This window comes from Aptenodytes forsteri, unplaced genomic scaffold (genome assembly GCF_000699145.1).
Source record: "Aptenodytes forsteri isolate BGI_AS27 unplaced genomic scaffold, ASM69914v1 Scaffold172, whole genome shotgun sequence".
Lineage (NCBI taxonomy): Eukaryota > Metazoa > Chordata > Aves > Sphenisciformes > Spheniscidae > Aptenodytes > Aptenodytes forsteri.
The window spans coordinates 12,335,758-12,359,170 of NW_008795018.1; the positions used below are offsets into that span (position 1 = coordinate 12,335,758).

Below are 23,413 nucleotides of genomic sequence, written 5' to 3' on the forward strand. Positions count from 1 at the left end.
CCAGTTTATGTACTGAGCATGACGTCACATGGTATGGAATGTCCCTTTGGCCAGTTGGGGTCAGCTGTCCTGGCTGTGCCCCCTCCCAGCTTCTTGTGCACCTCCAGCCTTCTCAGTCGGTAGAGCATGGGAAGCTGGAAAGTCCTTGACTAGTGTAAGCATTGCTTAGCAACAACTAAAACGTCAGTGTGTTATCAACATTGTTCTTGTCCTAAATCCCAGACACAACACTGTACCAGCTACTAGGAAGGAAATTAACTCTATCCCAACCGAAACCAGGACATCCAGGTATGACTCTTTCTAAATAAACGCACATGCAACCTGGAGCAGGGGAAAAAAGGAAGCCTGCTGGGATTGGCAACTGGCTCACTCCCACAAATGCAGAAACCTGGCTCCTATTCTCAGCTTGCCTATGCACTAATGGGTGCAGCCAATTTCTGCAACCCCCTGCTTTAGCCTCAGCGTCTTCAAAGCAAATGGTGCCTATCCTACGACAACAAGACTGCACAGCTTAACCACCCTGACCTGAAATCAGAGCCCCTACTGCATTATGCTACTTCTGCACTGATAACACGTTTTTCCAAATCCACACAGACAAAAAAAAAAAAAAAAAAAAAAAAAACCAACTCTGTTTAACACTTTATGCTTTAGTCCCACATGGTCCATAGAGCATAAACTTAGTACAACAACTTTGAATCAAAATTGCTTTACTCCTTATAACAAGGAAATTAACACTACGCTCATGAATTCATGCGTCCACAGCACATAACAAGTAAGTCTAGCAACTCACAGAATTTAATTTTGTTCTCTCTGGATACACTCCTGTCTTCAGTTCCTCTAGGCAAGACAGACTGTCCCAGCTGAACAGGAAATTCTGCTTACAGTGGTGATTGAATGACATTTTCTCAATGATACACTTGCTGAAATAGTTTTCCTTTTTCTGTATTTCTGCCAGGATTTCTATGCCCCCAGAAATCCCCAGAGAGGCAGGGGTAGATGTGTGTAAAACAAATGCAAATAAATGCAAAATTACACCCTTCATCAGATTTCAGGCTGTTTCAAATGAGTGTTCAAAGCAAACTATTGCTGTCGCTGTTGCAACCAGGTTTACTAACCCAATTATGGGGTGAAAAGTTGTGACTGTCAGACAGAACTTATAAAAAAAAATAGTAATAAAAATCACCAGGCATAGCTTGATCCAAAATCCTAATCTATCTCACAGAAATCACAGCATCATAAAAACACATGCTTCACTAACCAAGAGGTTTCAGAAAGTCATTTACCTCCGAGAAAGAGAGTGGGTTATTATAAGCACTCCAGGAATGGAGTTCCAGCAATCCAGGAATGGATTCTTACTCTGTATGAGTTTTGGAAGACCTCAAATCAACCATTAAACAATGAATGGTTGTCAGATTTAATTGAGACAGGACGTACAAGTAGCCCAATAAAAGCAGGGAAGACAAAGGCTGTAATAATGAGACCATTTTCTGAGGCAACAAGACACAGTATAACACACTCTGGCCTGTTACTCAGAGAAGTGTCAGGCTTTGAGGAAGGAAATGAAAAAGGAAACTCTGTTCTTGCTACTGTGGAAAAAAATACGCAACAGAGCTTCCAGAAGGCAAAGAGAATGGTTCAGTGTTAGCTGAGAACACAGTTGTTTCTGTAAAACAAATAATAATCTTTGATCTCTCTCAAAACTCCAAAAACTAGAGAAAAGAGAAAACAATGGGTACTTTACAACCTCTATTTCAAGTTCATCTGTCCCCAAGATCATCTCTCTTTCACAAAGTTTAGTTGCTACACATTAAACAGTCCACCTGTAAATCAGTCAATACAAAGCTGATTTTTAGAAGAATTTTATTTCTATGACAGGAAAATACAAAGCTGCTCAAACAGAGGAATCAAGTCTTAAAATCCTGAGAATTGTATCAAACTGCATTCAGCAATTACTTTTATTGTGTTAAGCAGCAGACTAGCAGCAGTTCACTCAAAGATGAAAACTCTGAGGAATTTGGAACTCATATGCTGCTGTCTGTCTTTATTATTGAGAGCTCCTTTTTCAAAATACTTCAGATTGTAGTGCCCTCATACTACAAATGTAGTGGGAACATCCCCATTCACGGATACAACATTTATTTGGTATAATCCCAATAGCAAAAATGAAAGATAACTTATAAAATAACATATAGCCTGATGGAGGCAGCCCTTCTATTTCATAAATCACTATGAAAAGGAAGCATAATCACCTAAGAGGATAGTGTGGTTACTCTTAAGTACGCAGTTAAGTGCTCCACTGGCATAAACAGTATCAGTAGACTACAAAGTATTCTACGTGTTACTACTAAGATCATAAATACAAATCTCCCATAAATTCTCCACTTCCAACACCCCGTCTCTCAAATTTGTTTGCATTGTTGAGGCATATTTTAATATTGCATAGTTCTACATAGATAAGGTACTACTGCTTGCATTGTTGTTGCAAATTGTTGCTACATTACTCTTAAATGGGTACTGTTACCACAGTAAATCCCATAAAAATAGGTAGACTTCACTGAGATCATTAAACATCTTAACTTGAATATAACAGTACTCGAGTAGCATTTCATTTATAAGTACTACATATAACTCATGAGCTTGCAAAGGCTTTTACATCATTATCAACCTTACAGCTGAGCTGCAACTGTTAATTGTAGCATGTCCTGAAAGCACTGGAACACAGCTCTACACAGCACTTCTGCATCAGTCTCTGGACATGATTTCCAAGAAGAACAGGTAGTAACGATCCTATCAATATAGAAAACAATGAAGTTACCACTCTTCATTGTCATGATCTAGGATAAATGTCATACAAATTGCACTGAAACATGAAATTATTGACATAAGTTCTGAAGCAAAAATTGTCACATAAACATACTGTCTCAACATTCAAAAAGGACTCAGATCCCTAGTGCCTTCACTAAGCAATAATGTTGACAGATCTCGAAACTAAATACTTTGATTTAAATACCCATTTCTACATACACAGTGATGTATTCCACTTATATTTGAAAATACTGTGAATTATATTTCTTCTCTGCAACTAGTTTAAGGTTTAAAGTACTTTTTTTTCTATTTACCCAATAAAAGGTAGATCTTTATCTAGTTCTATTTATCTTAACAGAGCCATAGATCAAAGTAGAAATGGTTTGTATTCTCAAACTGAATCAAAGCTGCACACAATCCATATTTAGCTTTGGGAAGAAGTCATTCAAATTACACCTAAATCACAAAATAGCAAGTTATCGCAACACATTATAATGAAAGTAGTTTATTAGATTTCGTAAAGAAGCAATATTTTTTGTCCATGAGACCAATAAACTAAAAGCGGATCTTTTCAAATCCTACCATTTTATGAGAAGTGAAGCCAAATGTTTTAGCTTCTCCTTGTTACTCAAAGAGGCCTGGTTTGCGTCAAGAGATGTCTGTGTCACTGCCAAGAATGATGGACAGTGTGCTCACTTGTACTCTATCTGGTCTATCTCAGTCAATTGCTACTTTTTAAAAAACGCCTTTGCATGTTACATTTAGTGATCTCTAAAACAAAAGCTTATTTTAAAGTAAGTTAACTTCTTTTGTTCCTCCCTTCTTTCACCTTCCCCACTCTTTTCTTTCTGCCTATTGTCAGTATCTTGGTGCTCACTTTACCTCCACCGTTCATCCTCCCTCCCACACATGCTCTCCCAGAATGTTAATGCCTCTATTCTCATGTACCTCACTTCTCAACCTTTTCTGACATGTTCAGCCATGTCTTTTCCTTTCCTCATTCTAGTTGTTAGCCACCTTTCCCTTTGTGACAGAGACAGAACCATGCCCAAAATTAAGTTATACCCATACCTGTCATCTCTGATTGCATAAAAAAAGCCATAGCCATGATGTACCATAGGGAGCACAGATCCACTAAACCTAGTGTAGCCAGTCAGACTAGTTGAAAGAATAAAATTCCCACCTCCTCCACTGTAAAACAAAACAAAACAAAACAAAACCAGCACTTTTAAAGATAATTTAAAACAAAGTGAGTTTTACAGAAAAATTATTTTGTGCTAGAGATCAAGAAATCAGCACGGATAAGGCCAATGTAACAAAGTCCTCAGTATCAAGGGATGCAACCTCCCCACAGGACAAGAACATGAATTACCTAACTGTGAAGGCATTATCCATATAAAGTTCTGGCACCGGCAGTCCTTGCTCCTGTGCTATGAGTAGGAGACCCAGAAGATGACGATCAAATCCTGTCAAATAAATGCAAATACTGCATCATTAACGACAGCATTTCCTGTTTTTCTGCTTCTTCTGGTCTGGATAGCTGGAAGCTCAAATAGCAGCTGAAGGACAGATAAATGAGAGAGTCTACTAAAAAACAAGATTCATATTGCAGCATACAAAAACATTTCCCAAATATTTGATCTAAGAGGCCTTCATCACTTTGAGCTTGCGACACTGAGCCCAAATGCAAATGAACTAAGTAATATAAACGCAGCACAGCTCCTGTGGAAAACAAAAACCAAGAAAACTTCCATTTCAGCCAAGGAGAAGGAGTTCCACACAGTGAAACTGGCCCACTGGCAATTACGTGGACAAGGTGAAAAGGCTTTCAGGGCCACAACTGCCTAGATAACTCACCAAGTAGGATGGAGTATGAAGGTTCATCAGGTGATTATTTCCCAGCTACTCTTTCTCATTCATAGAATAGCTTGCCATGCTAACACAGTTGGGTTACAATTTCACCCAAATCTCTCTTCTGCCTTCAAAGACCGCATTTCCCACTTTCCAGCCAAGCATGTATTTGATCAGAAGGTATTCTGAAATAATGTTTAGCTGGGCAGAAAAAGTGACTTAATATTCAAAGTGAGCGTGTCTTCGGGGCACAAGGAAGGGTGCAAGGACTAGGTTTTAGTTCCTCTCCCCAAAATTAAAGTATAAAATGTTAAGGGGTAGTTTTCACTCAGGTTGAAAACAAGGAGACAGAGAAAGTGTTATCAGGATACAGCAATATTCCCTTTTCACCCACAAGAAAAAACAAAACAAAAAAAACTTTTGAACCCAGAGTACCTTTTCCATTCTCACATTCTTTCCTCATTTTATTGTGCTTTGCAAACGCCTTATGCATCAGCTGTAGTCGTCGATAAGTCTGTGTAAAGTAGGGGAGACAGAATTAAAAAAAAAAAGGAAAAGAAAAAAACAATCCAGATGAGTAACACATCAGGAATCACAGATCAGCAAGTTTTCCTCTTTCACAGTTTCTAGCAATTTTAGATAGAAGAAAATGGAGATCTTGAAAGGTACATTAGAACCTCTCTGAAACTCCTTCTCCCAAATCCAAACTCCTTTTTCAGGAGAACTTACTCATTTGTTTCCTGTATCTCTGATCTGTTACTTGGATCACTTTTGCACTGAACAATATTCTAAACCTCATGTTCCTTCCCAAACGAGCTGAAACAATGGAAAGTAGCCACTGTGAAATAACAGTAACCGAAACCAAAAACTTCCTACAGTACCACTTATTTAGAAACACACTGGCTTTTAGCAGGTGCAGTTGCATTTACATGATCACCATGCCCTGAATTGGTCAGGCTGTTGGACTAGATGATTATTGTAGGTCCCTTCCAACTGAAATATTCTATTCCACCATTTTTCATGAGAAAAAAAAAAAAAAAAACACCCAGAAAAAAACAGATTAAAAAAATCTGTGAAGTAAAAGCAGAAAACAAAACAAAAAAGACCCTAATTAAAATATACACAGATGCCAACTGCATTCCCAAATTTTCTCTGATGACTGAAGTATTACTTGCATGACAGTAGTTCTGCCCAACATTATGTTTTTTTCAATTTTATACTGCAACCTACATATTAAAACCAGAGAGATCAGAATACAAATACATGTTTTGGTAAAGGAGGCCTAGAGAAACATCTCTAGACACCAGAGATCTTGGCTTCTAAGATCTCAGATCTTACTAGCTTTTTAACTACTTAAGAAGCACCCTTTGTCCTTTTATTCATTATGCGAGAGGCTGCAGCAGAGCATGTGAAAAAAGGGCAGCAGCCACTCAACTTGGATAAAAATCAAGCTACTAAGCTCACAAGGGGCAAAAGAAAAGTTGAGACAAAAGGATTTTTTCCAAAGTACCTAACTTTAGGTATTTTCTAGTACCTTAAAAGTAGACTTTTAAGCATCTTAATTTCAATACTACTGAACAGATTCAATGCTTTTTTAAGCCCCAAGAGTTCATCATAAAAAAATAGCAATAGGAAGATATTTGGAGATGCTATTTAAAATTACAAAGACAAAAAGAGAAAAGGCTACAGTTAGTTGGAAGTAACAAAACTTCTATGTGTATTACCCATAGAAGCCTGCTAACTGGTTAGACGATAACTGAAGAGCAGGGAAGTAACAGGAATCCATATTTGCAATAGGAAAGCAGATTTGAATAATGGCCAGAAAATTGAGTTTTAAAGCTGCAGCACCTGCCAAAAGAAGCCAGTGAAGACCAGGAAAATATGCTTTTGAAGACTATAATTACCAATCACACATACTTCCCAACAGCCATATTCCTGTATGTTTCTCAGATGCATTAATAATATAGAACCTTTGAATTTCCTAAAGATACGTAGCCCTTTGTCTCAAAAATCTTCTCCTTGCTTCATTTCTCAGGCTCTGAGAAATGTGGAGCGAGGACAACAGAAAGAGCTTTAGTACAGCTCTCACTTGGCAAGAAAGGCATGAAATGCTCTGCCAGCCAAGCACCAGAGGGTAGTTGCTGGGAAAAGAAAAGGTCACCAGTTCAGCTATTCAGAGACAAACTCTGGAATACAATCCTGTTGCCACTAGGACACAGATTTCAATCTTGCTCTCAGACTCAGCAATTAGATTAACATTTCCTGATTTCACATAAAAATTAAAACAACAACAGAACCACTCTACAGCAGAATACATTGGTTCCAACCCAGTTACTTTTTGAGGTGTGGAAAAAAATCAGTGTGAATGTAACTCAAGACATTTACCTTCTTGAAACCAAAAGGTAAATAGAATAGAAAACCAAACAAGCCTGCACGTGACAGCTCACCTCAGTCACAATGACCAGAGCCAGACTTCGAGCAAGCCAACATTTGAAATCTGTCTCACTGGAAACAGGCCAATTCCCATTAATGAGATGATAGAAAAAGGAGTTTTAAGCAGTTCAAATGACAGGCCTTCTAAATACATTATGATTAAAGTTGGATTTCAGTATTTACACTGTCAGAAGGATCCAGCATGGACTTGCACCACTCCACTGCTTCCATAGAACATGGTCTTATGGTCTCTGTGCGGCCATGATAGAAACGCCTGGTCATGGCGGTTTCATAACAGCAGCCCGGGCTAAAAAGAAAAATTAGGGAAGAGTATCTCATTAACTGAACAAAACTATATGCTCTCTCAAGGAATAAAAAAGTCCTGCCAAGTACCTTACACATCTAGCTCAGTTACAAGTATCAGTAAGCCACTAGTTTTCCTTAAATTTTGTGTCTGAAAAAGAGCCACAAAGGAACTCTTTCAGTCAGTCTCATAAAAGCTTGTAAAGTGCCAGTGCTATAATCATACCTTGAAAAGACTGGGTTGTCATGGCTATTTTCTGCAGACTACAGATCTACCAGCCTCTAGTATAGATAAGCCGAAATTATGCAAGCTTCAGTTTCACTATATATTTCCATTAAAGAAACCATCTATACTGTCCAAAAACTCAAAAATTGAGACACACTTGAAATAAGTAGCATGTCCCAATGTGTTTATAAGGAAAAGGCTCAAATCCTTCTCTGTTGCATACTGACACCCATCCAGCTTTTACCTGCAGCATCCCCAGCACTATGACAGTCTACCATTTAATATACAACTTACATGAAACATACCTGTATGTTTAGAACAGACTTAACAGGCTATTTTAGTCAGACAGTTAATTCATTCCAATATTCAGCAAACTGAGATCTACCGACCTTTCTTATGATGAGACAGGCATCTCCAGTGACTAAACGTCATGCTCCTATGACAAAACCCTCCTTTTTCTGAAGGAAGCAATACTTGCCAGGTCAGTAATGACTTATACAAGCCACAATCAGTGCTAGTTAGCAAACAGAAATTTGGTAACACCAATACCAGGAAGAATGCCGCCTTTTACCAATAATACAAAATAAAATGACACACCCAAAAACGTAGAGTCGGGCATTTGGAGGGTCACTATCTGTATCTCTATTATTCTGCCCAAACCTTCACATCTAACATTGCTAAAGAAAGTGAGACACTGAGGTTTGTGAGGCTTTTACCAATGGTTGTTACTTGCTACAGATAAAGCTTTCTTCTCCTTCTGAGCAACTATTTGACATTAAAGAATCCTGACTCATTCCGTATTTGGTGTTTGCCCAAATATTTACTTTGTACAGCCCAAATCCACATTTCCATGGATTGTCTTCTGCCCTCCATTCCATAATATGTACACGCGTGATCCCTATAGGCACAACGACACAATTCTTCTGAAGCCAAGAGCACAAGCCCCATGGAATTCAATGGCGCAAAATAAGGCCCTATGCAACTGCTAATTTAAAAAAACCTTACTGCTTCATTCTTTTATCACCATAGCAAAATACACACTGGTATTGCAAGGGCACTGCATTATGCTCCAGATCCACCCCTTTACTCAAGAAACTAGTTTTTTTATTCCTAATCTGGGTAATGAGATTTTCTTACCGTCCATGGCATTTGTAATAAGCCAGCTGAAGGGCAAGCTGCACAAATGTATCAGGATGAAGTTTCTTCTTTTTAATCAATGCTTTGCCGAAGGATGTGAAGGCATAATTTACTAGCTGCAAGTCAGATACCTGTCAAACCATAGGAGGGAAAAAAACCAGAAGTCAAGAAACTGCAAACATCACAAGTTGGTTCACTTCAAATAAAACACATTCAACATAAACCAACAATGTAACAAACTAAACCATCATGTTAAGTCCCCTGATACATCAATTCATCAATAACATTCATCCCTGTTCTCCAGCATGGAGAACGTGCAAATAGAATGGGAGAAAGAAAAAAAAAAAAAAATCAGTGACAATTAAGAGAAGCAGCAAGAAATTCCACCTTTTTGTAATACAATTCTTTAGTACGTCCAATTTCATTTATAATTTTTTGATCCACTGTGAATACAAGTTCCTCTGGCCATGGAATATCCCTCACTTTATCTGATCCCTGGGAGGATGCGAACAGAAAGAAAGAGAGAAAACAGAAAATGTTATCCATAAGAAAAGACACATTAACTAATACATTTGAAAGTTTAAAGGATAGCTACCTTCCATCTTCCCTCATTTTCAATAATCTTCTTTTCAGCATAAGATAACATGGTAATTAAAGCCATGGCATCAAAAGGAGAATGCTAGAATCATATAAGACAAGATATCACATTATTTGCATAACTGCAAAAGGATCAAATTGCTTTTTTCCCTACCCCACTCTTTTTCCTGCAGACCAACAGTTTTACTGCACAGTGTTGGACTTGTTTTTCTAGTTCTACAATACATATAGAACTACTGTAAATCCACCTGCTGTTTTGACTGCTCTGCAGCCAGATAAGGAGGCACAATATACCACTGCTGTGGAAAAGCAGATTTCAGGCAAGATGTAGGCCCTTCTGGCCATTCAACAACAAATTTTTAAAAAACCCAAGTTTAAAAAAACCACAGCTGTTCAAATAGCAACATAATACAAAGAGTTAATTTTAAGCCTTCTTGTGCAATGTATTTTTTGTCTTTGGAACTCCCTCATTAAATACTTTCAGAAATGAGATTACGATTTCAGATCTCACGTTCTTAATTCAAGTATGGTGTAATATCAAGCACTGTGAAAGCAGACTTCTTTTGGAAACTTGCCAGACAAGGTGCCTGGTAAACAAGGCTACACTAAAGAGGAACACATTAAACATTTAAAATAATACTCTGAAAGGGAAAACTTAGGAAATAAATACTTGAAAGGTTTATAAGGGGGGGGAAAAATTTTCAACTTACATCACAGAATGCGCTACAGGTTCCATTGGAAAAGAATATGCTATTGTAGGATTTATCTCCCCAGCGTACTGTTGGGTCACCTGTTAGCCCCAGCCTTGTAACCTAAAGCAAAAGTTACACACCGTGGGTTTTAAAAAAAACACTGAGTACACTGCCAACCTCTGTCAGCTAAATCAAGCCTACATTAAGATGGTGAGACCTCCCCATGAGATAAGACATTTTCATCCAGTTGAAGATGAAACATGATTATAAGCCTAAGTTTTTAAATTAGAGTGATAACAAGTTGATTACTATATTTCTGAAGACCCTGAAGGATAAAGGGCTAAAAGATTATGATGGTAGATTTCAGCCATTCCCACTTCCAATGCCCTAACAATTCAAACTATTTAAGTATTCCTATGGATCAACAAGAAGCATTATCTGCATATTTATCTGCTTCATTTTGTCTGTTCTGAAAGAGCAAGAAGTGTTACTTCTGCATATACGCAGAAGAAACTTTTATATAAAGATGACCAGATATGAATTATCAAAAATTCTGAGCTACCTCACTGTAGTCCTCAGGAGTTGCATGGGGACTAGAATCATCAAGGCAGACTACAAACAAACTTCTCTGAATTTTTTCCAGAAGAGTCAAGTTCTTTGGATCAAGATCAATCAAATATTCACGTAACTAGAAAGCATAAAAAGACAAAGCTAAATGAAATGACGTATTTCCAGTCATCACAATGCTTTTCTCAGGAATCAACTGTTGAAGTATTCTCACCTCTGCCCACTTTGTCCTTTCGTTGCTTGTTAAGGCTGCCAGTCCTGGTCCATCTGGTTCACTATGGCATCTTTTCTGTATATAAGTAAGTTGCCTTTAAGAAGATTTCAAAAACTGAAGTTAACAAATAACATATGGAAAGAAGATAAAAGTAACCCTTTTTATCTGTCTCTCTTTTGCCAAGCTGGAATTTTGGTTCCACATTTACAAGCTAATGTAAATTTTCAGGAAGCATGAATCAGCTCCCTCAGACTCTAAAGGCAGCTGAAGACCTGCTCTGTTTTCGGTCACTAATGATTAATTCAAATTGCAGTTACCAACCCAGTACAAACTTACACATAAACAGCCATAATCCTAAAGTGTTATTATGCACTTAATTTAAAACTAGATTTAAGACTTCAGCAGTGCAGATCAAACTTTCCCAAGCAGCAGACATCTGTAATACTGCAGCTTTGCAGCTTTTATAGCAACTAATCAGATACAAGGGCGAAACTTCCACTCAGGATTAACCCTGAAATTTAAAGCAGAACAGTAGCTACAGTACATCCTAAACATAGAGACTGAACTACACAAGAATACTTCTCTTCCTACCTTTTCCTTGCATTTTCCCTTTGAAGAGCTGTTAACAGAGAGCTAACTTTTAGTTTGCAAATTCAGTTTTTTCACATCCTGTTCTAGGTGTTAAAGAAACTCCACAAATTGCAGGCATTTAATCTCACTTGTCCTTTGTTCTGGCACTCTTGCCCATTAAACTTCATTAATAATCATTATTTACACAGCTGTCAAAAGTATAAGACACCCATGATGAAGCTATTAAAAAAACAAAAACAAAACAAAAAAATCCAACCACCAAACCAAAACCAACCCTTTCTATAGACAAGCTTTAGGGTTTTTTTGTCTGTATTCCAGGCGTTCATTTCTTTGTTACTTGCTTGATCTAACAGGTACAACTACAGAAATGAGAAATACATATGTTGAAATATATTAAGTATTAAAGTACCAGGTTTTCAAAAAAAGTTATTTTTGAGCTTCTCTAACTAGTTTTTGTCTTGCCTAAGGAATTTGGCCATCCACCTTTTGCCAATTTTAATTACAAAAGTCTTCTGTTGTGCTCTATAAACAGCACTTTGACAAATGCTGTTATTCCTAGATGAAACACACAACCCCTCTTTAGTAAGTAGATGCATATAGATCCCAAATCAATCACAAAAGACTTATGCTGAAACTACCTCTGTATGTGACATCAGAGCTCGACCAACAGAGTAGAAAACCTTGTGGCCACAACTGTATTGCCAATTTGAAAAGCTGGCACCTCTGCATGCTACTGGGAGATAGGAGATACAGCACGGAAAAGCTTTAAACACTGCCAGTTGCACTAGTACTGAAATTTACTATTTAATGAACCAAATTCTTTCTCTCTGTTCCTTTGCAGCAGCTCAGGAATATGAAAAGAGCCACAAATATGGCCGGTTGTCCCAGGTCTGGCACAAAGACAAGAAATGCAAGTGAAATGCTGCTGTACCTGTAGCTAGCAGAAAGTCAGTCAGTATATACTGCAATTTTGGACTCTGGTGCACTCACCATTCCTGTTGAGGAATTCCAGCCCCTCTATTCTTGAAAAAATTGACCACAAGTGTATTAGATTTGAATCAACATGATAGTGGTGCTTCATCTTTGATAATGATTAAGTAGCAATGAGACAATTATCAATGTGGATGGGTCCTGAAAGGAATGATGTTACTTATAATCCTAATAATTCCATGTCAAGAAACTTCACACATAAATGATGTTTCCTACTGAAACATGTTCATTCAGCCCTTTTGTGTGATGTTCTATGGGTGTATTACAACAGTATATGATCATCATGGTTCATAGCAAGAAGATGCCATCCCCTAAACGAATTTACTCAAATCTGAACGCTCAGCTAGAGGAGAAGCTGTAGCCTCTCTCACACCTAATCCTTTGGGGTGAATGGGATAGGAAAAGAAAGACTCTCTTTGGTATGTAGCTTAAATAGGACAGCTCATTTGAAACAAGGTAGTTTGAAAACCTGAAAATCTCTGGAGGAGTCACCATACTGCCTTCATGTATAGCATCAAATGCAAACACTCGACCTCGACACAGGACTATTAAGTGAGATGGGCATTCACCTTCAGTCTCTGAAATGAAACAACACATAAAACATGAAAATCAAACTGTGGGGATAAAGTGAGTGACAGATACAGGAAAAACACTCTGCAAGTCCTGCAGACCCATTTTTTGTTCCGAATAAGGCAGACTTCATACAGTTAAAAACAGGAGAAAAGAAAAAAGAGTAACTTTTGAAGTCCAACTGCATGATCTTATTGCAAATTTGAAGATATTTTTAAAACTGTCAGAAAATATACAGAAGTATATATTACAGAACATAACTTTCACTGTTACTAACTACTTCAAGTCATTGTCATTATCTAGTAGCAAATGTTATTTATTTGTGTATCTTGTAGGCAGGAACAACCTCTGCCAAAACGAGCGCTGCTTGCTGAAAGTTGATCTAGCAACATTTCTCTCTTGCATGAGTTTTGTTTGTTTTTTTTTTTAAAGGGATGAATATAGCGCAGCAAGCCTGCTGCTAAGACACTTTGCAGATGATTGAGTCCTTCAGTTGTCAGAGTGTTTATGCGACCACTTTCAGTTATGCAGCTCAAGATCCGAGATGCACTACCACGTCAACCAGACCTGATCTGTAATCTGCAAATCTGTAAGAAGGGAGCACTGACACACCATTTGGCCACTATACAGAAATGCAGATGGTACTGGCCCACACTAGGCCAGGTACACTTGCATAGCATTGCGTTATTGAATCCATCTATCTGGAAATAAGACTAAATAAAGTTGGAAAAGATTCTGACAAAACACAGATGTTAAAACCCCAAGAAACATGTCTACATTTTTCTCAAACTGAGCCACTGTGCTGTATCTCTTCTAGTCCAGTACTCCACCCTGGGAAAAAGAAGAAAGGTATGCTACTTTACTCACAAGTATTTAACAGAATGGGCATCCACAGACATCTTAATCTTAACTTTTAATAAGTCTTTTACATCTATCTTTATGGTCCTACTTTCTAAATCAAATAATACAATTCAATACATACCTGATTAAAGACACTCTAGGGTGGGGAATTTGTCATTTCATGCAAACCTCACCTTCACAGATCATGAAATTAATTTCTAACATAACAAAAGTCAGAAGGGATGACATGAAATTCAGTTACTTTAGGTAGCATCCTCCTAACTTTAGCTGTCTAAAGCAAGGGGTAGAATTAAGTTTGGAAGTTAACAGACCTAGAATTAAGCGTCTGAGATCCCACTACAGTTGGTAGAGATCTACCCAATACACTTATGACATCTAATGAGCTCTTCACCTGTGCTCCTTAAGGTGTCTGCTGCAGGCTGAACCAAATAGCTTTCCAGGTTCCACTGATCAGGCTCTCTTGGCTTTTAGTGTAGTCTTTGACTCCAAGCTGACATTAGCTGCCAAATTTTAGGTGCCCTACTCTGCAATCTGAATACTACTTCAGGTGTTTAGACCATGTCAGTTCCCTCGATAGCCAAAGGGGAAAAACAGATCCCTCTCCAGATGGCAATTCCTTCTGCCTATCTTGGATACCTGCATATCTTGATGGCCCAAATCCTTCTCTGGAGGTATTCATATTTCTCCACGAAGCACAGAGAACCAAGACAACTAACTGGACTAAATATTTCATCTGGAGGCAGGCAATCTACATGGAAATGGATATCACCTGCCATGTATGACATGAAAAAATGATATAAGCAAGATTGTTTAATAAAGTTGTTCAATAAAGTTCTTACAATATTTTAAGGCAGAAAAGGGACATGAATGACAAATTGCATCTCCAGAGGATAACAGCTTTGTTTATTAAGTGTGATCAAAACAGAACATTGAATTTCCACCATTTGAATGTTTCTTCTATGTTTTGGTATTTAAACTGACTCTTCAACTGTAATGCTAAGATAAAACCCTTGAAACTTGCCTTCAACTTTGCATTTTCTCATCATATCCTGCGGTATGGAGATTTCCTTATATATTCTCTATGGAGCAAGGCAATACCTCCTTCTTCCTGGTTCCTGAGTCTTACAGGAATTCACATCTCTCATGATTATCTAGAGCAGTGAACATGATTATCTAGAACTGCTGAACAACTCTGGATGCATCAGAATGTGTGTGGGAGGGGTGTTATGATTTCAGTTAGTTGATTACTAATACTACAGTATTTGTTAGTGGAGGATGAATAACAACATTACACTTTTATCCCAGCTTTTGATCCTGCACCCCAGAAAACTGTTGGGAGTTTAAGAGAATGGCTTCAAAAAGCATTATGGAGTACTTTCAAGACTGAAAATAGAAGAAGCTGACCAAGCCAAGAAACAGCACAATGACAGAAAATAAGTAAGAATTATCCCAACAGAATGTATGGGAGCACACTCAAGAAATGCATTCTGTGGAAAAAAGATGCAATTAGTAATGATGCTGAAATTCTGTCTATATAATACACGGAATTCACCCACATTTATAACACATGGAATTTGTCTTTTTTCAGTTCTTAATGCTGGCACACTTATTATAGGCATCATGCTGATAAAATACAATTTGAAGCAGAGCTTTCTTTTAATCTTATTTAGAAAGGACTAAATATTGGACCAAAAAGGGCATTTGTAGATTAGGTATCTTCTTTGCTTCCTTATGTCAGCACTCAACAACCTGTATCTGATTTAGTGCTTGAGGAAGCAAGTATTTTATGGTTAAAATGACCACTCCATTAGCCCATTAATACAAAATCATTTGCTTGTATTAACCCGCAATTTGCATTTGTTTACCAGTTTTAAAATAACTGCCAATCGAGTCTCTGGTAACTCCAGGAATTTTGCAAGTGCAGAAGAGCATTCGAAATTGGTTCATGTCCAGAACAGCATTCCCAGATCTCTCTATAGCCACCTTCTCTCTGTAGTAAACAAATACACCAAAATTAAACAAGAGATGATAATTATGCAAGTAAATCAAGGTAAGAAACCCATCTTCTACTGCAAAGAACCCATGCCAATGAACAAAAACATTTTTGCGACTAAAGTACACAAAGATGATTAATATTTAGAATCAATTATTTTTTCTTGAAGTCTTACGTTCGTAAGAGATCCCAGTATTTCAGGGTGTGCCATATATTTACACTTGCTCTTTCTATCTGAGTGCCCTCTTTGGGTGGCCAGCAGTGTTCAATATAGGGACCGGGGCCTGCCATATTACAGTGTATTTGCGTTGATATGCGAAGATCAAGATAAGCCACATTCAGCCACCAGTCCTCCAGCTGAAAATGAAAAGTGTTTAGCATCAGAATTAAGTTTTAGTCATTAATTCATTAATAATCACCAGATTGTTCAACTGCCTGCTTTTTTTACTTTTTTTTTTTTAAATATATATTTTGAATACCAGTCCCTATATAACAGAAAGCAGAACAGTGGTTCAAAACTAACTGCTGAGGGTAACAACACATCCAGCTCTTCTATTTTCAAGCTTGAAATAAAATTCAACACTGCTTAAGACTATTAAACTGTAAATTATGATGAAGAGTTCTTCCCTGATATTAATCATCTTAAACTCCTGCAGACGTCAGCTGTGGCTGCTGTGAATATCAGACAGATTACTCCACGAAGAATGGAAGGAAAGGAGATTTGTGTGAGAGAGGATCTGGGACGGACAGTTCATAATGTATTTTTTCTATCATCACCTGAAAATCCCCACTCCAGAGCGTGTCATGTTAAGATTTACAAAGTTCTCATGAATTCCACTTGGTAACGACCCCCCTTGTATCCCTTTCTCTGTTGAAATACAACTTTAAAACAACTTTTTCTTTTTTTTTTTTTTTTTAACATTTCAGTTAGTGAACCCTCTTAGCCACCCAGCTTTGAAAAAAAACAAATCACACGTATGTAAGTGAATGTGTTCATATCCATAGGCCAAGTGACAGATATAAGGAAGATCCTAACATTAAAAAAAGCTAAATGGCTAAATTACATCCTGAACAGCCAACTTTCTGTAAGTAGATACGTAAGAAATCATAATTCAAAATACGTACCCAATTCCTTCTTGTTTTAGCTCTTTCCAGTAATTTCTGATGCAACTCTTTCCCAATCCCTTTTTTGAAATTTTTAACTATATCCTCGGTTCTTTGATATTCTTCTTGATTTAGAAATGGCTTCACTGTAAAAAGGAAGTGTTTCTATTTTAAAGACAACTGCATACAGAGATTTATTCCAAGATTCAGATATCCACAGGCAAGGGAGTGGATGAAAATACTCAATATTTATTTTTCTAAAACAAATATTTGAAGGGAAAACACCTTTTAAAAATCTGTAAATAAATCACAGTGTGTTCTAATAAAATATAAATAACATACTTTTAAATAAATACAGATGTTAGCAGATGAAAGCAATTGCTGAAAACCTGAAATACCTAACAGATAACTAAATCCAATATATTTAAAACTGTAGCTGGAAATACTATGGAGTTCTGCAACTCCATCAGCTGTTACAGAACTCACTGAATAATTAGATTTACAGGAACTTTGTCTGTAAATTAATACATTGAGCCATACATGTCTGCCACCCTACTGCACCAACCATAAGCTACTTGCCTTTACTTTCAAAAGTCCATTCATGGTCTACAAGCACCTTGCCCATCAATTCTCATTCACTGTCCCCACATTATGCCTGCCTTTGAATGACACTGATGGCAGTTACTACCACCCAATTTTTGTATTTTAAAATACTTTTGGATTTCTCTCAGATCATGTGCCATACTGGCCAAAGTTCTCTGTAAACATTTGCAAAACTAGTCATTATTTTAATCTAAAACCCTCCTTAAAGCCTTTTTACCATGAAATCTATGGTCAGTAACAGGCACTGCTGTCAGTTTCCATACAGGCACATCTCATTTCTTCTTATATTCATCTTGTGTATAACATGTTTTCTGTTACCTTTATACTTAGATTGTAAAGTCAGTGGCAAACAGAATGGGGGGAGAGGTTCTGCCGATTCAATGCCTACACAATGAGGTCTGGTTCATTTTTGAGGCTGCTGGACACTACTGTCAGTTAATTTCTTGCCTGCCTTGCTAGTACTAACACTGTGATCTACTTACAGCTGTTAAGAACAAGGAAGGATACTTGTTTAATTTTTAGTAATCATGTATCTGTATCATCTCTAATCTAGCTTTTGCAAGTAACAATGGAGTTGCAGCTGGGCAAGGTCTCAAATACTTACCTATCCTTGTAGAATTAAAATCTTACTTCCTCACAACTGTGTCTTGCTGCAATTATGACTGCTTCCCTGCAACCACTACTTTTTTCTTCTTCACAGATCTAGAGATCATCTAGTCCAACACCTCATCCCAGCAGGGTCAGCTACAGCAGGCTGCTCAGGACTGTGTTGCGTTTTGAGTATCTCCAAGGATGGAGACTCTACAACCTCCCTGGTAGCAACCTGTTCCAGTGCTTAACCACCCTCACAATAAAAAGAGTTTTCTTATGTTTAAAAGGAATTTCTTGTATTTCAATTTGTGCCCATCACCTCTTGTTCTGTTACTGGATACCACTGAGATGTTTGGCTGTCTTGTTTACTCCTCCCCATCAAGTATTTACATGCATTGCAAAGATCCCCCCTGGAGCCTTTTCTTCCCCAGGCTGAACAGTCCCAGCTCTCTCAGTCTCTTCTCATATGTCAGATAATCCAAGCCCTTTATCGCCCTCACGGACCTTCACTGGACCGTGTATGGTCCAGTGAAGTATGTCCATGTCTTGCTTGTACTGGGGAGCCCAGAAATGGACACAGCACTCCAGATGTGGCCTCTCCAGTGCTGAACAGAGGGGAAGGATCACCTCCCTCCACCTGCTGGCAACACTCCTTCTAATGGAGCCCTGAAAGTTGCTGGCCTGCCTTGCTGCAAGGGCACATTGCTGGCTCCTTGTGGCAGTGTGCTCCCCCTGCACTGCGTAAGAAATGACCACCAGTGGTGGTCGTTGTGACTGCATCCAGGTTATGCTGGACTCTGGGGATGGATGGCAACATAGTAGCCAAGGGCTGCCTGGAGCAGTGAGTCAAATGACTTGCTGATATGCAAATATGACTATAAGTCAACCATCTTACTCTATAAACAGTGGACAGCCCAGGACCCGTTGAGCTCTCCTGCACAGCAGCGGGCTGCACGCCAGGATCTCCCCTTGACTAGGGACGCCTCTCAAGGTTACTCCTAGACATAAACCGTTGACCAAGTCTGGGACTAGGATTGGATCCAGCCGCACGTAGACTCCTCTCTGAGAAGTTTAGAAAGCAAAGGGGTCCTTTCTGAACCTCATGACTCAACAGGAGGGTCTCCCCGAGAGTTTTGTCTGACCCTGTCCTCTGTGCAGTAAATAATCAAGTGTGCCTTGCCGTCGAATCTTGTTCATTGTCGCATTTACCATTGAACTTTGTTAATTCACACTTTAACTCACTGTTTTCTATCAATAAAGTATTGTTGCTTCTCTCTTATGAGTGAAGCGCAGTCTCACTCCATCTGCGACACTCATGTTCAACTTCATGTCCACCAGGACCCCAGGGGCTTTTCTGCAAAGCTGCTTTCAGCCAGGCGGCCCCAGATTGTGCTGATGTGTGGGGTTATTCCTCCCTGGGTGCATGACTTGGCATTTCCCTTTGTTTGTTGAACTTCATGAGGCTCCTGTCAGCCTGTTCCTCCAGCCTGTCAAGCTCCCTCTGATGGCAGTACAACCATCTGGAGCATCAGCCACTCCTTCCAGCTTTGTATCATTTGCAAACTCAGAGTGCACTCTGTCCCATCATCCAGGTCATTAATGAAGATGTTAAACAATATTGGACCCCTGGGGTACACCATCAGAGACTGGTCTACATCTGGAATATGTGCTGCTGATCACAAACCTTTGAGCCCAGCAGCTGAGACAGTTTTCAGTCCACCTGACTGTCCACTACCTAGTCCATACTTCATCAGTTCGTCTATGAGGCAGTTTAAAAAAAAAGAAAAAAAACCCAAACTTTTGATGTGCCAAAAGCCTTGTTAAAGTCAATATAAACAATATCCAGATGCAGCTTGAACTGAATCACCATCAGTTGTGAACACAGATGAAAAAAAGAAATAGAGACAAAGCCATCCTCCTATACCATATAGCAGTCTACAGTTTTCACCCAGGAAACCTGGAGTTGAAAGCCTCCCCAGACTGAGGGTAGTCCGGCACTCAGGTTTCCCAGCGAATGACCTTATTACCACACAATATTGTGAGAGAGAGTAATTATCCTCTGTTATTCAAGTTACAAAGTCATTACCGAGCAATATGCACATGCACACAAGAAAGAAAATAAGCAAAATTGCTGGGTTCTGGTCCCTATTCAAGGGGTGACCAAGATTGCTAAGGGACTGGAGCACATGATGATGGGACAAGGCTGAGAACTGAGTTTGTTCAGCTTAAGAAGAGAATGCAAAGGGAAGACCTTGTTGCATTCTATAAAAACTGAATGGAAAGGCATAGCGAAGATAAAGCACGGCTCCTCTCAGAGATGTACAAGAGAAAATGGACTGAAGTTGGAACACAGAAAATTTCTGACAAGGAAAATGCGAGCATTTGTTTTTTTGTTGTTGGTTTGGTTTGTTTTTTGTTCGCTCTCCCACAATCATGAGGGTGATCAAACACCAGAACAGGTCGCCCAGAGAGGCTGTGGAATCTCCACCCTTGCAGATACACAAAACCCAGCTAAGCAAGCCTGAGCAACCTGCTGTAGTTGGACCAGCTTTGAGCAGGGATCTGGTCTAGATGAACCCTTCCCAACCTACGTGATTCTTTGGTGACAGGGCCTCTGTCCACTTAAAAACTATTTGATCAGATGTAGAAGCAGCACTATTAGGAAGGAGCAGAACTCATCCCCTTTCTCACTAGAGTTCAGTGAAACTTCTCTCTTGCCACTTTCTCCAGGCCCACAGATCTTGTCTTTCTTTCTGCATAGATCTCAGCTCCATCCATGAACCAGAACTATCCCATGAAAAACATCTTCAGTTGCACAGTTAAGGAACCCTCTGGAAAGCTGGAGCTTTGGGTTTTCATACTCTCAGGCTGAGTCCAAGCTTCTGAGTCTCAACCTCTGGGGTGAGCTGAAAGGCTAAATAACATGGCTACGGCCACCTTCTCTGCTTGAGGCATACCTTCAAAACAAGGTTAGTCATCCTGAATCCAAAGCAGAGGCAGCTACTGTAAAGCCCTAAATAAGGCACTTTCTGAGACATACTCTGTCCAGCTTGTCTGTTTAAAGCCAGTCAACTGGAAAAGTGCTTTACCAACAGGCGCGCAACTCATGTTAAGTGCCTGGGATCCTCCTCCAGCCAACAAAAGACAGGAGGTTCCAAGGAATGATTCACAGCATCTATGGAGGGTCATTTGGAGCTTCTGAATTGTTCTTCAGAAGCACCTCCCTTCCTTCACTCACCTTCACAGACTAAACAAATGAAGAGCTTAAGCAATGAGAATCACCAAGCTAGTGTCTAGAATTGTGCACTGCGCGTTCTGGCTTTAAGTTATTTGAACAGGGGAAGACTGTGGCAGAACAAAAAATACTGGACTAACTTTCCTCCAACCTCCAGTGAGACTAAAGGAGATCAAAAATGATGGTCAAAGTTATAGAATGACTACAAGAACAGTAAATAGGAAGTAACTTCAGCATGAAAAAAAAAGGGACATGTGATAAGGTATTTATGAAAACATCAATCAGAATCAGAAAATGAGAGCAAACAAATTCACTGTCAGATTTTATCACTGCACGAGAGAGTTATTTATTAACTTGGAGAGCCAGCTGGGTTTACAAAACTAAGTTCTAAAGGGCAATTCTGTTATTGCAGGTTCACTACTGTCGCAGCACAACTTACACAAATCACAACATTTAGTTAATCTGCATTACAACAGAAAGAAAACTTTCTCTGACACACATACACACAACATTTTTTCTCTAAAACCACCATTTCAACATGCTGCATCGAAACATGATGACGTAAGGAACAACAACGAAAACCTATTACCATCTACTGGGCCATTTCCACTACACTCAGAATAAAAGGGAACTTAAGAGTGAACTTAAGGATTTCTATTTTGGGAAAGGGAAATTTTGGTGTAATACGTTTCTGCTAAGGACAGAACTCTAGGTCTTACTCTGATAGCATTCCTGTATTACAGATAAGATTGTAAGACACAAAGCAGATGTTCCAAAAAAAATCTCAACGTTCTGAAAATTACTTTCTTATGTTTCTTTAATAATCTCAAGATACTAGGTAATGTATCTTTGTCATCCCCGACATATCAAAGCCTGATATGGTAATAAAGAACTAACCAGTCCTCGCTGCTTTATAAACAATGCTAGGTACATATGCATTGATGTTGTTTTCAAAACTTTTCTCTTATGTGACCTGCTTTAGAAAGTAAACATTTCAGGGCAGAAATTATCCAAAAATGCCCACCACTGCCTTTTCCTACTACCTTATAGTTAATAGTATTGGTGAGAAAGAAGAACATTTAAGTATGAAAAAGTTTGAAGTAACTTTTTTTTTTAAACAAGGATCCTGGACAAACACAGTCATAAACAAGCAAAGTAGTCATTATGCAAAACAAAATTCGTAGGTGGAGAAGCATCTTTCATTAGACCAGCTGATATAGCTGAAAAACGAAAACAAGACCTTAGGGGGAAAAAACCCCAAATCAAAAAGTTAACCTTCCCACATGCCCAATTCCCTTCCATGCTGGAGAAAGGGAAATAGGGATAAAACGGAAACTTTTACTCAGGTTTCTCTGGGCACTTAGTTTCCCATTTTGAAGCTGAAAAAGACCTTTTGCACTCTAAACTTGTCTGGATCCCCCATCCCAATTATATCAGTTGATACAAGCTGTCTCTACAAATCACTTCACAAACATCTTCAGATTAGCCTGGTTACAACAGCACACACCATGCTACTATTACAATATTAAGTCATTACCTGCATCAAGGTATTTACTTAAAGATTCATCGAGAGGGGGTACAGGGAGGGAAGGCAGAGAATCTTGGTACTGAAACGTTCGCTCCTCGGAGGATTCAAGCACTTGCTTTTCCATGATGCAGACCTGTAGCACAACACTAACAAGTCTATTAACAAAGCCTAAGTTTGAGACAGATGATGTTATCTCCCCATACTGTTTTCTTTTTTACCGTGTAAATGACTGGGGAAAAAGACACATATCAGGGAAGTGTCCCCTGACAAAACCAGGATCGAGGATTCCTTGTTGGCCTGAGGCCGCAAGAGGCATACACACAACAGGGGGAAACCATGACCAGGCGGCTACTGATGCTTTCTCCGGATATGTCCCGATTAACAAACTCGAGGCCTGTTGCTGTCTTTCCCGAGGAGTAGCCAGCCCAGGGACACCCACCGAACTGACGCCGGAGAACTGGTGAAGGGGGAAATCACTCGCACGGCGACCCCCGCCCGGCCCGGCTGGCGGCCATCACACAG

At 39.0% G+C, this 23,413-nt stretch overlaps 1 protein-coding gene across 1 annotated transcript; it reads right to left on the bottom strand.

Moving 5' to 3' along the window:
* Positions 1-1,843: 1,843 nt before the first annotated feature.
* On the bottom strand, positions 1,844-23,032 carry CROT (carnitine O-octanoyltransferase). Its single transcript, XM_009275689.2, has 16 exons — positions 22,901-23,032; positions 16,956-17,080; positions 16,006-16,187; positions 15,703-15,827; positions 12,876-12,984; positions 10,826-10,919; positions 10,607-10,732; positions 10,063-10,164; positions 9,351-9,434; positions 9,143-9,250; positions 8,756-8,886; positions 7,273-7,396; positions 5,092-5,170; positions 4,178-4,271; positions 3,877-3,996; positions 1,844-2,787 (listed from the first exon to the last, which is right to left on the bottom strand). Exons 1-16 carry the CDS (start codon positions 23,013-23,015, stop codon positions 2,667-2,669), a joined length of 1,839 nt encoding a protein of 612 aa, XP_009273964.1. The 5' UTR covers positions 23,016-23,032; the 3' UTR covers positions 1,844-2,666.
* Between the last annotated feature and the right edge of the window lie 381 nt (positions 23,033-23,413).

Coding starts and splice junctions, on each gene's coding strand:
- CROT (XM_009275689.2), bottom strand. CDS start 23,015: ATGGAAAAGCAAGTGCTTGAATCCTCCGAGGAGCGAACGTTTCAGTAC. Junction 10,920..12,875: donor ACTCCTCCAGAGATTTTCAG/GTTTTCAAACTA, acceptor ATCTTCTTAAAG/GCAACTTACTTATATACAGA. Junction 3,997..4,177: donor GATAATGCCTTCACAGTTAG/GTAATTCATGTT, acceptor TTTGTTTTACAG/TGGAGGAGGTGGGAATTTTA.